The following is a 13,806-nucleotide window of genomic DNA, read 5'->3' as shown; positions in this document are numbered from 1 at the left end:
AGCGGGAGAAAAAGCTTCAATCTTTTTTGCTGTTATAGTTGCCAGAGGGGGAGGGGCGGAGGTCACACCTGGTGGTCCCTGGGCTGTTTTCAACTCAGTGCTTGGTCAGCCCAGTAGTGCTTAGGAGACCAAGCTTGGTGCCCAGCTCCAAGGTGAGCCTCCCAACATGCCGAGGCTGCTTTCCGGCTCCCGGAGCACTCTCCTGCCCAAAAGACCCAAGTCCCGGTCTCAGCTCCTGCGTGGCTCTGGAAGGCTCTGGAAGGATCGCATCTTTTTCCCAGGAGAGTCAAGTCTAATCGTGCTGTGGTACGTTGGAGTGTGTTCTCGGATAAGATGACGCAGCGTTGTTCTGCCAGGCGCCCGGCCCTCCACTCTTGTAACCGCGCCACCAGTATTTCATATTGCAGAGCGGCATCCCTTTCCCCCCCAGTGAAACATTGGCTATTTGCAGTAGCAAGTGAAGTCTGTTGGTAGTTTGTAGAGGTGGAGGAAGGTGAGGGGAATCTGACCTCCCACTTGTTTCCCTTGCCCTGACCTTTGGCTCCCTCGACTCCGGAGCCAGCTCCCTGCACAACTCGTCAGGGACGATGTCTCTTCGGGTTTTGCCTACTGTTGCCATTCTTACTCCATCCGTGAGTGGGATTTCTCCGTGTTTTTTCCCTCTTCTTTGTCTATTATGTTTATGAATATTTATGTCCATTTTTAAAGAAATCCTGAAGTTGAGTTTTTGCTCTGAGAGTGTGTCCTGGGACTTAGCGATGAGGTTCTTCACAGATCTCCCACGCTGCTGGTGTTGGCCACGTTTGCATTTGGAGAAAACCTTGCCATCCTGAGCTTGGTCTTTCAGGGCATCTAGTGTATTTCAAATATTGCCTGAACTGGTTTTTCATTGAGTTTTATGTCCTTAGATGAATCGGTGGTAGCTGTTATTTTATGGACATTTAAACAACATTTCGAGAAGATGGGTGGGCTTTTCTTCAGCCTTGGTGGAAGGCATTTCTCCCTGCACACTAAACTTTGCTTGCATCTAAGCTTGACTTTTAACACTTAGTGGCCTTCTCCCTCTGTCTCTGTCTCTCTGTCTGTCTTTCTGGCTCTCTCTGTCTCTGGCTCTCTCTGGCTCTGACTCTCTGTCTTTGTCTCTGTCTCTGTCTTTCTCTGTCTCTGTCTCTGTCTTTCTCTCTTTGTCTCTGTTTTTGTTTTTTGGGCCATACCTGGCATTGCTCAGGGATTGCTCCTGGTTCTGCGCTCAGGGATTCCTCTTGGTGATGCTTGGAGGACCATCTGAGGTGCCAGGGAGAAACCTGGGCTAGTGGCCGCTGGGCCATCTTTCTGGGTCCGGGTTGGTCACTCTTTGGAGGAGTCCTGTTTGTCCCTGTGGGGGCAGCACGCGGGGAAGAGCCGGCTGCGAGTGCGCCCACGGTCTGATTATGAAGTGTCTTTGTTTTTGATTAACACTGCTCTCTTTCCACTCTTAAAACTTTTGAGGACGTTTTTCCAGATTCATAAAATGATTTAAAAAAAAAAAAAGAACAAAACCCAATGGGCTCTTTCTAGGGCAGGATCAGCTGTGGCGTTTTGCTCCGGGTTGGTGCGGCCAGCCTGTCTCATGGGATGCGAACACAGGAGCACACACAGGCACTGAACTGCAGGCCTCTGGCAGCTCAGAAAATTTACTTTTTGGGGGTGCAGAACCATGGTACAGTGGGCGGAGAGCTTGCCTTGCATGTGGCCAACCCGGGCTTGGTCCCTGGCATTCCCTAAGGTGCCCGAAGTCCACCAGCCAGGTGTGATTCCTGAGTGCAGAGCCAGGAGCCACCCCTGAGAACCGCCAGTAGGGGCACAATTCATAGCGCGCGTGCGCGCACACACACACACACACACACACACACACACACACACACACACATTCATTCCTCTGCCCCTCCTTTTTAAAAAATTTTTATATTTGAGAGTTTGCTAGGGTCAAAGAATTATGCAAATGCAGTTATTTTTCCCTTAACTGTCATTCTTTTCCCGTTATGGGGAGAGAGTTGCCACTGAGGTGGTATTAGCTAAGGCAGGTGCCAGCCCCATGTGGTAGAAAGATATCTCAGTAGCCAGGCTTGCCGCTCACCGAGGAACCCACCACAGTGCGAAGGGTAAGGAGGGAAAAGGCGGGCACTCCCATCCAGCGCTCAGAGACCGTCGTCTGGTTCCCACAGTATCATCCGCGTAACGCAGGGCGCTGCTTCCCTCTTGGTCGGTCCCTTCGTAGGAAAGCTACTTGGACTCAACTAACGGTGTCTGTCACATATTGGCCGGTATTAATATGCATGTGGGGTGTTCTTTGGAATGCCATTACGTTCTTTTCACACTGTGAATGCATTGTCAAAATGTCCTTCTCGTCTCCCTGTTGGTCTGACTCTCGTGTTTGTGCTCTCCACTTCACAGGCGCGCAGTACGGTGACTATGTTAGTAACCGAGCTAGCTCCGCAGCGACGCCCTTGTCATCCACGTCCGATGACGATGACGAGGAGGAGGAGGATGAGGAAGCAGGTCTGCTCTAGCTCTACCCCCATCCCTTGTTGTTTTTCCTTTTCGTGCCCCCCTTTGGTGTCTACCCTCCGTGTCTGCCTTTCCAAAGGTGTCCGTGAGGTTTCGGCTCAGTGGATGTCCTGGGCCTGGGTTCAGCGAGGTTGGGCCACCGGAAGTCAGGTGTTCTGCCTGCCTGTGCCCGCCTGTTGGCTTTGTTTTTCATCCTTTGCTCACCTTTGCCCTGTCATGGGTGACTGGACTGCTTTCAGAACCACAGTGCTTGCTTCCGTCGGAAATACATGTTCTCATGCCTCACGCAAAGCAATGAGCCTCGCTGATGCTTTAGCTCTAGCCAGCCTCTGGGAGTGTTTTATTTTCTGCTGTGCATGTGACTAAACAAAACACCAGAATATGATTTTATAATAATGGGAGAAAATGGGACAGTGATTCTTGTAATTCCCTTTGATCCTTCTTACCCTGAAAAGGTTTGAGCCCCCAGTAGTATCAGCCTGCAGCAGGCAGGGAGATCTTTGGTTCTTGATGGTTGGCTTGAGTTTCCTCGTTATCTTCGTTGTTGATGGGAGGATTTGCTCCAGCTCACTAAAGGCCTCTGGTTCTTGTTTGTTTATAAGAATTTTAAGCCCAGGAGCCGTGGAGCCTTGATCTATACAAGGCATTTGCCTTACCCACCATACTATCCCTCTGCCCTCGGGCCTCAGGTCTTTAATTTTGAGTTTTATATAATTTCACTCTTAGAGGAAGTTAAGGAAAAGTGAAAGAAATTCCCAAGGGGCCGTAGTGATAGCTCAGAGGGCAGGACATTTTCCTTGCACACGGTTGACCCTGTATGGTCCCTGGACCCTACTGGGAGTGATCCCTGAGCACAGAGCCAGGAACATCCCTGAGTGTGGCCCAAAGTTTTTTTTAAAAAGAAGAAACTCCCAAAAACCTTTGCCCAGAGAAACCATTTTACCGCATTTGATATATAATTCTGTTAGCCATTTCCCCCACTACATTCATTTGAACGTAAATTGGCAATTTCAGCCTTTCACCTTTGTGATTATAAGGAAAGTGCCTTAACTGACAGAGACACAACACAGGTATGAGTAACCGAACAGTGATGAAGTAAGGCCTGCTACACATCCAGAGTCACATCTCACCAGCTGTCTCAGCAAGAGCTTATATTTTGGGAACTTGAGAGATGGCTCAGGGGTTACAGTACTTGCCTCGCACGTGGCCGACCTAGGTTCAGTCCCCGACACCCTGTATGGTTCCCACCCACCCCTTACCCACCAGCAGTGATTCCTGAGCACAAAGCCAGGAGTAAGCACTGAGCACCACAGGGGTGGCCCAGGAACCTAAGAAAGAAAGAAAGAAAGAAAGAAAGAAAGAAAGAAAGAAAGAAAGAGAAGTAAGAATGATCTGACATCTTCACACACCAGGACCCAGTCTAGGGCACGCAGTGGGTTTAGTTGTATTTCTGTTTAGACTCGTTTAATCTGGAACAGTTCCTTAACCTTCTTTTTTTTCCTGAATTTTTATTTATTACTATTTTTTTGGTGGTGAGGGGAGGCGGTTTTAGCCATACCTGGCGATGCTCAGAGGTTCTTCCTGGCTCTGGAATCACTCAGGAATCACTCCTGGTGGAGCTTAGGGATGGCAGGGATTGAACCCGGCTTGGCTGCACACAGAGCAAGTTCCCTCCCTGCTGTGCTCGCTCCTGCCCCAACCATGATGTTTTTGAAGAATGCAGGTCAGTTATGTTGTAGAATGTCCTTTGGTTTGGGGTTACCTGGCCCTCGACTATGATTAGATTGAAGTCCTACAGTCGGACAGGATGAGCACTGAAGTGAGGTTGTTTTCTCAATCCATCCTATACTTGGTGTTTGGTTTATTCCCACGTTGATGACAAGAAATTTGAGCTTTGACTGAGTCGGTGTTTGCCTGATGTTTTCCACTGTAAAGAAACAAAAACAAAAACAAAAAAATCCCCCTTGAAATTTATGAGTTATTGTGGGGAAATTATTTGGTATTTTGTAAATGTCTCGTTTACCAAATAGCTGCCCACTTACTTTAACGTTGGGGGGTTCCTACTTCTAACCTTTTGCCCTTGTCTGTGAGCCGAGGTTTCATAGTAAGGAAGAGCTTTCCTCCCCTGTCGCTGTTCCCTCTAGGTTCAGGCTGACTCAAAGGTTTTTGGCTTATGCAGTCAATTATGATCTGTTACTGTAGCACTGTGACACTGTTGCACTGTCCTCCCCAGTACCGTCTCCATTGTGAGGCTTTTTACTGTTTTTGCCATATTGAATACTTCACTGCCAGGCTGTTACTATTACATTATTTTGATACCAGTTTACACTAGCCTCAGCCAGTGGCAGCCCCTTCAGATTGCATGTTTTTCATATGTTCCCCTGAATCTCTGAGCCTTGCTTCTGTGCACTTCTGACCCCTCACACACTTCCCACTGCTGTCGCTCCGCCTGGAGTGATTCCCCAGTCGTCCCCAGTCTCTGCTTCCTTTAGCAGAGATGGTTATTCCAGAAGCCACCCACTGTCTGTGTGACTGTGGTGCGTGGTCATTGCTACCAGACTCTGCATTTTATGTGTTTCTGGGCCACTCCCTGTGGTGCTCAGGGATCACTCTGGGAACAGGGGAGGGGGTAAGTGGCTGGGGACACATATGGGGGTACAAGGGATCAAACCCGGATCAGCTGAGCACAAGGCAGGCGCCCTCCCCGCTGTTCTTTTGCTCTGGCCCCTAATCATTTATTCTTTTAAAATTCCCTGTACTTGGAAATTGTTGTAAGGTTTTCTTTTTCAATTTGTTTGTTCACTTGGGATGGGGCAGGGGGCAGGAGGCCATACCCTGCTCTGCTCAGGAACTTCTGGGGGTTCTTGGGTACTAGTTGCAGTGCCAGGGAGAGAACCCAGATTGACCCATGCGAGGCTGGACCATCCCTCCGGCCCCTGAAGAGGGTGTGTGTTGCTTTTTTCATTAGGGACAGTCTTGTGGGTGTGTGTGTATGGGGGGGGACACCCCTAGTGGTGCTTGGAGGCTGCTCCCGGCTCAGTGTGGAGGCAGGGCAGTTGTCTCTCTCCCCGGTGCAGGGCAGGGGCCGGGCATGCACTGCGGCCTGTCAGCGGCTCACCTTGGTTAGACGCTTCTGAAGGTCGAGTGTGCTTGTGTCGAGGGGAGCAGGCTGAAGAGTGGGTTATTTGGGGGACCCAGGTGGTTCTTTTCTAAATTCCTGACTCTCCTCAAGCTCATCCATTCGCCAGTCCTGTCTGAGTCGCCTTGGTGGGCCTCTGCGGTGGGCAGGGAAGAGAGTCAGCAGCGACTTGGCAACAGGGGGAACCAAGGGATCATCCAAGCAGCCGTGCTCGGCCAGCGGGGGGCAGCGACCCTCCTGCATCCACACTCCCTGGCACGTCTGTGTCTGTCCAGGCATCTGTCTGACAGAAGGGCAGTAGGTGACCTCCCTTGGCCCCAAGTGACCGGGTGGGGGCGAGAGGGCAGTAGGGGCTGGCCCCTGACCCCAGGTGACCGGGTGGGGAGAGGAGGGCAGTAGGAGCTGTCTCCTGGCTCCAGGTGACCGGGTAGGGGCGGGAGGGCAGCAGGTGACCTCCCCTTGGCCCCGAATGACTGGGTGGGGGCAGGAGGTCAGTAGGGGTTGTCCTCTGGTGCCAAGTGACCAGGTAGGGGCAGGAGGGCAGTAGGGGCTTTCCCCTGGGCCCAAGTGACGGGGGGTGGGGGGGGACAGAAGGGCAGTAGGGGCTGGGCCCTGGGCCCAGGTGGCCGGGTGGGGGTGGAAGGGCAGTAGGGGCTCTCCCTGTGCCACTGGCCTGTTTGGCTCAATGCTCCTGACACAATGTAGGTGGTCTTTCCCTGTGAGTTGAAGCTGCTGGTCAGCTGTTGCTGGCCTTTCTCTCGGGGTGTAGTTGCTCTATCTCGTTTGGACGGGGATGCCATCAGATGCTTCTGCCGCAGAGGTACACGGAGTCCCCCGTTGCTCCCAAGACCCACTGCTGGGCCTGGTCCCGCCAAGCTCCTTCTCGTTTTCTCTCTCTGAAGCCTGCATCTGCCTGCTGGAAGGATCACTGGTCACTGTGCTGGTCGGGAGACCCCCCCACCCAGCCTCAGGACTGTGCCCTTGACTCCATCTGCTGCCTCCCACCCCCAGAGGGTCCAAATCTTTCTCTTGTGACACACAGTTATAGAATCTTAATAAGGGAAGGCCGTCCCCCTGATTTAATTCTGCTTTCTTTGGCTTTCCTCTGCCTGTGTCCACGTAGGTCCTGCCCAGGGGAGGCATGGCATGCTGCAGGGGCAGGTGGTTTGGGATCCACCCTCGGACTCACACGCTGGCTGGCCACGTGCCCCAGGGGGCCAGTCACCAGGCCTATGCATTTCCGCTGAGTGCCATAGTCAAGACACACACAGGTCACTGGACACCACCTTTTATTTGGTTTTAATTAATATTTTTATTTTATAAAGTAGTTCACGATATTTGATTAATCCTACCACCATGACACCTTCCCACCACCGTATTTCAGGTGTTTCCATTCCAAATCCCAATCCCTGCCTCAAAGCAGAAATGAAATAATGTAATATTTCCCTCTAAGGTTGGTGGTCTGCCCCCGGTGCTATGTAATCCCATCAATGGCCAAGATCCAGAGACTACAAAACCAAGCTCCTGGAAGTGCACAGCCGCATTCACGGCTGCACAACCTCTTATTGTCTAGTTCTCACTCTCGAAGAACCGGGCAGGGTACTGAGAGTCCTGCCCACATGGTAGAGTCTGGCAAGCTCCCCGTAGTGTATTTGATATGCCAAAATCCAGTAACAATGATGAGTCTCATTTCCCTGACCCTGAAATAGCCTCCAATGTGGCACTCACTAAAATCTCAGGGCTAAGACAAATGGAGACGTTACTGGTGCCTGCTCGAGGAAATCGATGAACAACGGGATGACAGTGATACAGTGATAGTGAAGGTTAGTCGTGTCCCACTTTGAACCCCCCCCCCATCAAATGTGGTGCGGTACTCTCGGAGTATGGGTAGGGTGTGTGGTATGAAGGTCCAGGGAAAGGTTCACTTGTGGGTGAGGCTTGGCCCGAGCGCCTGGAGAGCAGCCTTGAGTGTGGCAGCTGTTGAGTTCTGGAGGTTTTCGGCTGCTAGGGCTGGGTCACTTGGGGTGGGGAGGGCTTTCACCGCTCGCCTCGCCTCAGGATGCCCCAAGTGAAACAGCCTGGTGTGGGGTCGAATGTCATGGTTTTGGCATGTTGCTCCCTTCTGGGAGAGAAGGACATCCGAACTGGATAGTGGCTTAGGGTGGCTCCACCATTTAAGGATCTCAGACTTTCCTAGAATGGTTGCACCATTTACAATCTTTGGAGGTTCTCACTTCTCCTGCCCCTTGCCAGAAGTTTCTCTTTTCTGATCCATGTAAGTGGCTGTGAAGCAGAGTCGGTCCCATTGCGATGGAGTTTTCACTTCCATGATGGTTAATATGCTATTGAGCTGTTGAGCTTGTTTTCATTCGTTGATCAGCCTTTTGTATATCTTTTGTGGAGAAATGCCTGTTGAAACCTTTGCCTATTTTGAATCCACGTAAGATGAATACTTTAGATGGCGGGTCCTTTTGATGGATGTTTCATGAATCTTTTTTTTTTTTTTTTTTTTTTTTTTTGCTTTTTGGGTCACATCTGGCAATGCTCAGGGGTTATTTCTGGCTCTGCACTCAGGAATTACTCCTGGAGGTACTTGGGAGACCATATGGGATGCTGGGAATTGAACCTGAGTTGGCCGCGTGCAAGGCAAACGCCCTCCCCACTGTGCTATCGCTCCAGCCCCTTCCTGAGTCCATTTTCCGACGTTCTCCCATGCCTGGAGCTCTTGACTTTTCTTGGTACTTGGACCACATAAGTTTTTCATGGACCAAGGCCAGTTTGTTTTTTTGTTTCTGCATTTAACGGATGCCAGGCCAAAGAATCCAGGACCTAATTCAAGGTCCAGAGTGGGTTTTTTGTTTGTTTTGTTTCTGAGAGGAAGGCACCTGAGGCCTTGAGTTGGGCCGAAGGTTCTTGATGTGGCGTCCGTCTGTCAGATGCAGCAGCAGCGGCAGAAGAGAAAAAGCCTCTCGCCTTTTCGCACGTTTGCATGTAGCTCCTCTTGGCTCACTTTCTGAGTTGGCTGAATGCTGCGTGTGCGTCAGGTTGCTGTAGCACCTTCACTGAGAAGAGGAAGCTCATGGAGGTGTCCGGGCCTTTTGTTAGTAGAATTTCACACAGTGGCATTAACCACTTAGAAGGAGAACCGACCCCATCAGCGGCGTTGGCATTCAGGAGAGGCTGACCTGTGTGTGCCGACTCGGGGTCTAACAGGAACTGGCCATCCAGGTGTGGCTTCACACCACTTGGGACTTTGTGGAGTGTGCTCTAGACAGAACCAAGCACACCATCATCTCCAAGGGCAACAGTGCAGCTGTCAAGTCTTCCCTTAGCCCTCACGAACGCGCTGCACCACCCCCAATGCCGCCCTCTGCTTCACAGCACCATAGAGTCATAGAGTCTTCTGTTTGTATATTGCCTATATATATTTTTTGGGGGGAGGAGGGGTTCATACCCAGCAGTGCTCAAGGGTTGCTCCTGGCTCTGAACTCAGGAATTACTCCTGGTGGTGCTTGGGGGACTGTATGGGACGCTGGGAATCGAACACGGGTCGACCGTGTGCAAGGCAAATGCCCTCCCCACGGTACTTTCACTCCAGCCCTTTACATTGCCTATAAAAGGAATTACAGCATCTGGCCTCCATCACTTAGATTTCAGGGCTCACTCACACTGGTACTGTGCAGCAGTGCTGCATACTTTTTTGGAATTAAAGCTATCAATAAAGCTATCAGTATCTCTCCTGTTGAAACACTGTGTTTTATGTAAGCATTTGTCGTCGATTAATTGGAGTCTTGGGTATCATGACTCTTAAGACTTGTTGTTATTGTTGTTGTTGGCCTCCCACAGTGGGTCTGACGGACTATGGGCTAGCCTGGCTTTGGTTCCAAGTGATTTCCCAAAGGTATGGTGCTCTCCAGGACACTGCCATAGTGCCAGGGCCCATTGGATGCCGGGGATGGAGCCAGGCTGACATCTCAGCCCCTGTACTGTCTCTGTGGCATCACTACTTTAAGATGTTCGACCTTATAATGTTAGCTTTATTCTTTAGTTATAAATTCCAAGTATGGGGCTGGAGTGATAGCACAGCAAGTAGGGCGTTTGCCTTGCACACGGCCGACCCGGGTTAAATCCCCGGTATCCCCTATGGTCCCCCCCTCCCCGCCCCGAGCATCGCCAGGAGTGATTCCTGAGTGTAGAGCCAGGAGTGACCCTTGTGCATCACCGGGTATAGCCCAAAAAGCCAAAAATAAATAAATAAATTCCAAGTATAAGGGTCAAAAGGGAGAGTCATTACTTTGTGTTTTCATGAAAGCATCATGACATATGCAGGCAACAGTTTCCTTCTGCCTCACCTTCCGGCTTCCCATCCAGCCCTTATGCATAAGCCACGCTGTTTCGTGCTGCTGTTTCACTCACAACCCCCAGAACATTCAAAGGCACATTCAGGGCATTGAGAAACTTTGCGGCTAGGAGAAGACTGCCACCCAGAGTTGTACAAGCAAATGGCAGTCTGATATGCCTGCACTTTTCTGCTTCTATGCCTTAACTCCTGCTGGTTAAAAAAAAATGTTCCCTATATAAAGTAACAAAATAGGAGACTAACACCCAAGAATGGATGAGATCAGTATGAGGAATTTTACTCCATGGCTTGGAGGCCAGCCACACATGCTAGGGGGAAAGGGAGCTCAGATAGAGAAGGGAGTACCATATAGAGTGTTGGGAGGATTTGCCCAGGATGGGAGAAGCATGCTGAAAGTAGACTGTAGACCGAACATGATTGCCGCTCAATGCCTCTTTTGCAAACCACAGCACCCAAAAGGAGAGAGAGAACAAAAGGGAATACCCTGCCACAGAGGCAGGCTGGGATGGGGAGGTGGGGGTGGGAGGGATACTGGGATCCATGGTGGTGGGAAATGGGTACTAGTGGAGGGATCGATATTTGATCACTGTATAATTGAAACCCAGGCTCAAGAATTTGTGGGTCTACAACTGTACCTCATGATGTCTCACTAATAAAAATTTTTTAAAAATGTTCCTTAGATATGACTTTAGCTATTCTGTCCTGAGTCCGTGAATTTTCAGGGTTATCCCAAATTATTCAGTGGAAGGTGACTTTGAGTAACTGTTCTTTTTTATATTCCAGTTGAAAAATAAGCCTTGAGCCTAGCCTGTCGATGAAATATTGAGAGAGTGAAGGAGACGCATTCTATATTGCACTGTCTGTGACCCGTCACTAAATGTCATAAACCAGTGAACATTCCTTACAGCATCTTTCAGTGCTACATGAACACATACACAAATTCTTGTAGTTTAACACTTACATTTGAGTGTCTTTCATTTCGGTCATCTTACTCAGATGGCAGGGTCAGTCCCTTCACCGGGGTGTACATGGACAAACTGAGACAGTAATAAGCCTGGTGACATGCGAGGTGGCAACACAAGTCCCACACGCCACATTTCACGAAGCTCTCCCATAGTTGTGTTATGCTGCTTTAAATTCCCTCCTAAAAAAATACCCTAATATTAATAAGGACATGTTTTGGTATCTAGCTTGAAATTTAGTTGCATTTTTGAGGTGTGATGGTTATCATTTCTATTGATGTCACAGTAAACGTTTTGTTTTGTTGTGTTGTGTTTTTCTGAGTTTGGCTGCCCTTTTTTTCTGAGGGGAGCAGTACCTGGCCGTGCAGGGATTTGGGGCAACTCAGGTTGTCTGGGCTCAAGCCCAGGGCTTTGTCTGTGAAAGGCATTTGCTGTGTCACTAGAGCCTCATCTCATCCCTGAGCCCTCGTCTACTTTCAATCGTCTTGTCTGATCTTTAAAATGTGTTTGGTTCCGGGGCTGGAGCAATAACACAGCGGGTAGGGCGTTTGCCTTGCACGCGGCCAACCCAGGTTCAATTCCCAGCATCCCATATGGTCCCCTGAGCACCGCCAGGAGTAATTCCTCAGTGCAGAGCCAGGAGTAACCCCGGTGCATTGCCAGGTGTGACCCCAAAAAAAGCAAAAAGAAAAGAAAAAGGATAAAATGTGTTTGGTTCGATTTTATTCCGTCTGTGAACCCCGTGTGTGGCTGTTCTGTGTTCTTGCTTGTGGGATGGGTATAGCTGGTCTTCCCCCATCCCCACCGTGTCCCTGTGAGGAAGTGGCTGGGCTCTGCCTGCCTCTCACTCTGCTCCGCTTCCCCTGCAGGTGTGCCCAGCTCGTCCACCACCAGCAGTGCGTCCCCCGTGCCCAACAGTTACGACGCCCTGGAAGGGGGCAGCTACCCAGGTAAGTGGTCCTCGTGCTGGTGGCCCGTCTTGGGAAACTACCAGCTGGTGCCGTCAAACGTGGGTGTACATTCTGACACATACGCAGGAACCCAAGCTTTCCCAGAAAACAGGGACACTCCGCTGCCGTTTCTCAGCCGGAATGATGGTCAGGGTCAGATAATAGCCACGAATGTGATTTCTGGGAGGCCCAAGGAAATGCGGTTTTTCTCGTTTTGTTCCCTGTGCTTTACAAGCTCTTTCTTTTAGACCTGCAATAGTGAGCAACTTTCCTCCTTCCCATCCCTGTTACTCTCGTCGCTCCTTAAATGAATTATATATTTCTGTTCTCATGCTCAGGTCCTTGAATTCCTTCCAACTAGCCTGAGTATAAATAGTCTTTGACTCTTTACTTTCCCTTGGCTCCTGGCTGCGTCAGCCAGGTAAATCGATTGACCACCAGGAGCAAGGTTTCCGAGGCATCGCTTTTAACCATATCTGGAAATAACTTTGTTACATAGAAACAACCAGATGCATAAAATGCAAAGTGAAAATAACAGAGAGAAACTTCGCTTGTGTAGCTGATGGTGATTTCTTGATAGTATCTGGTACTGTGATTTTCCATATTTCCCTGTCATTAGCAATCTGACACTCGCACGTAATCTTCCTCTTTTTCTCCTTTGCTCTGGTTATTCTTTAAGACTAAGGGAATGGGTAATTCTATCTTTTTCTTGATTTCTTGCCGCTCTGACAGTAATCCAGGATGAGACCTAATTGACGGTGGAGTGTACTCGGCTGAAATCCACCCTCTTGCTGTCAGTACCCCGAGTTCGTGGAATTGTTTGGCCTTCCCAGCTTAGAATATCCCTTCCACTCTTGGCAGAAAGTTTGCGTCAGCTGCTTGGGCTTCTCCGTGTGTGTGTGTGTGTGTGTGTGTGTGTGTGTGTGTGTGTGTGTGTGTGTGTTGTGTGTTTATACTGGGTGCTGGTATGTGAACTTGGGGGCCATTCCAGAAGCAATTACTGTGAGCAAAATAGTTTCAGAAGCATTGGTTCATTTTACTCAGAAGAGAAATAATTCAAGTATAATTGTATCTCATGAGCTTCAGATTCACCTGCAGTGAATTGTCTGCTAAAAGAACAGGGCTGTGGAGTTAGATGTGGGCTTGTCTGCGCCACTTCATTTAATCAACAAATCGTAAGCACTTGCTTTCACGGAAGCAACCTTGGACAAGGTTTTTTTTAGCTATTTATGCTGCACCAAAATTAAGAAAAGACACAAACGTCTTTAACAGTAAAATGAAGTGAATTGGAAGCCTCTTGTGTGTCAGGTCCAAGGATTCACCCCAGCACGAGAAACTCGAAATACTACTCCTTTGCTGGAGATAGGGAGTTTCCTGCCTCCTTCATGACCCGGCTTCTCATCCTAATACACGTGTGTCTTTTTAGATCTTTCCCAAGACACTGAGGAGGGCAGCGCAGGGCCACTGAGGCCACAACAGTTGGTCACCAGGCATCTAGATTATAGATTAGGCTTTTGAAGAGCCACACTCTGCTAGAGTGTGGGCACTGGCTTGTGTGTAGTGATTCGGATGATTCTCTTTGTTGCTGTGATCAGTACTTCCGTGCTGACATCCCTGCCACTTGTGGGTAGTTTTAACCATGTTTCAGTCTCTGTTTTCAGTTTTGAGGAAGAGCATCCTTTCATGGTGTCTTCCTTGGCATCTGGGACCCCGACGCTGCCTTAGGAATGTGTGACGGTCCTGCACCCTGCCTCTCATACTCTCCTGAGAGCAAAAAGTGCGCGCTCAGGGGATTGGGGAAATAAGCCCCTTTTCCCACGAATGTTTGTTAGAGGCAAAGGGACCAGG

General features: G+C 49.7%; 1 protein-coding gene across 1 annotated transcript in view; it reads left to right on the top strand.

Annotated features, from left to right (window-relative positions):
* Positions 1 to 13,806, top strand: part of SEC24B (SEC24 homolog B, COPII coat complex component) — a 67,357-nt gene that overhangs the window by 27,512 nt on the left and 26,039 nt on the right. The window contains exons 2-3 of the mRNA XM_056116708.1: positions 2,434 to 2,538; positions 11,878 to 11,958. Of these exons, the coding sequence (XP_055972683.1) occupies positions 2,434 to 2,538; positions 11,878 to 11,958 (186 nt within the window). The remainder of the gene's footprint in view (positions 1 to 2,433; positions 2,539 to 11,877; positions 11,959 to 13,806) is intronic.

Source organism: Sorex fumeus, unplaced genomic scaffold (assembly GCF_029834395.1).
Source record: "Sorex fumeus unplaced genomic scaffold, SorFum_2.1 ptg000033l, whole genome shotgun sequence".
In the NCBI taxonomy this organism is placed as follows: domain Eukaryota; kingdom Metazoa; phylum Chordata; class Mammalia; order Eulipotyphla; family Soricidae; genus Sorex; species Sorex fumeus.
The sequence above is the reverse complement of the archived record's forward strand: the minus strand, read 5'-3'. Positions and strand labels throughout refer to the sequence as shown.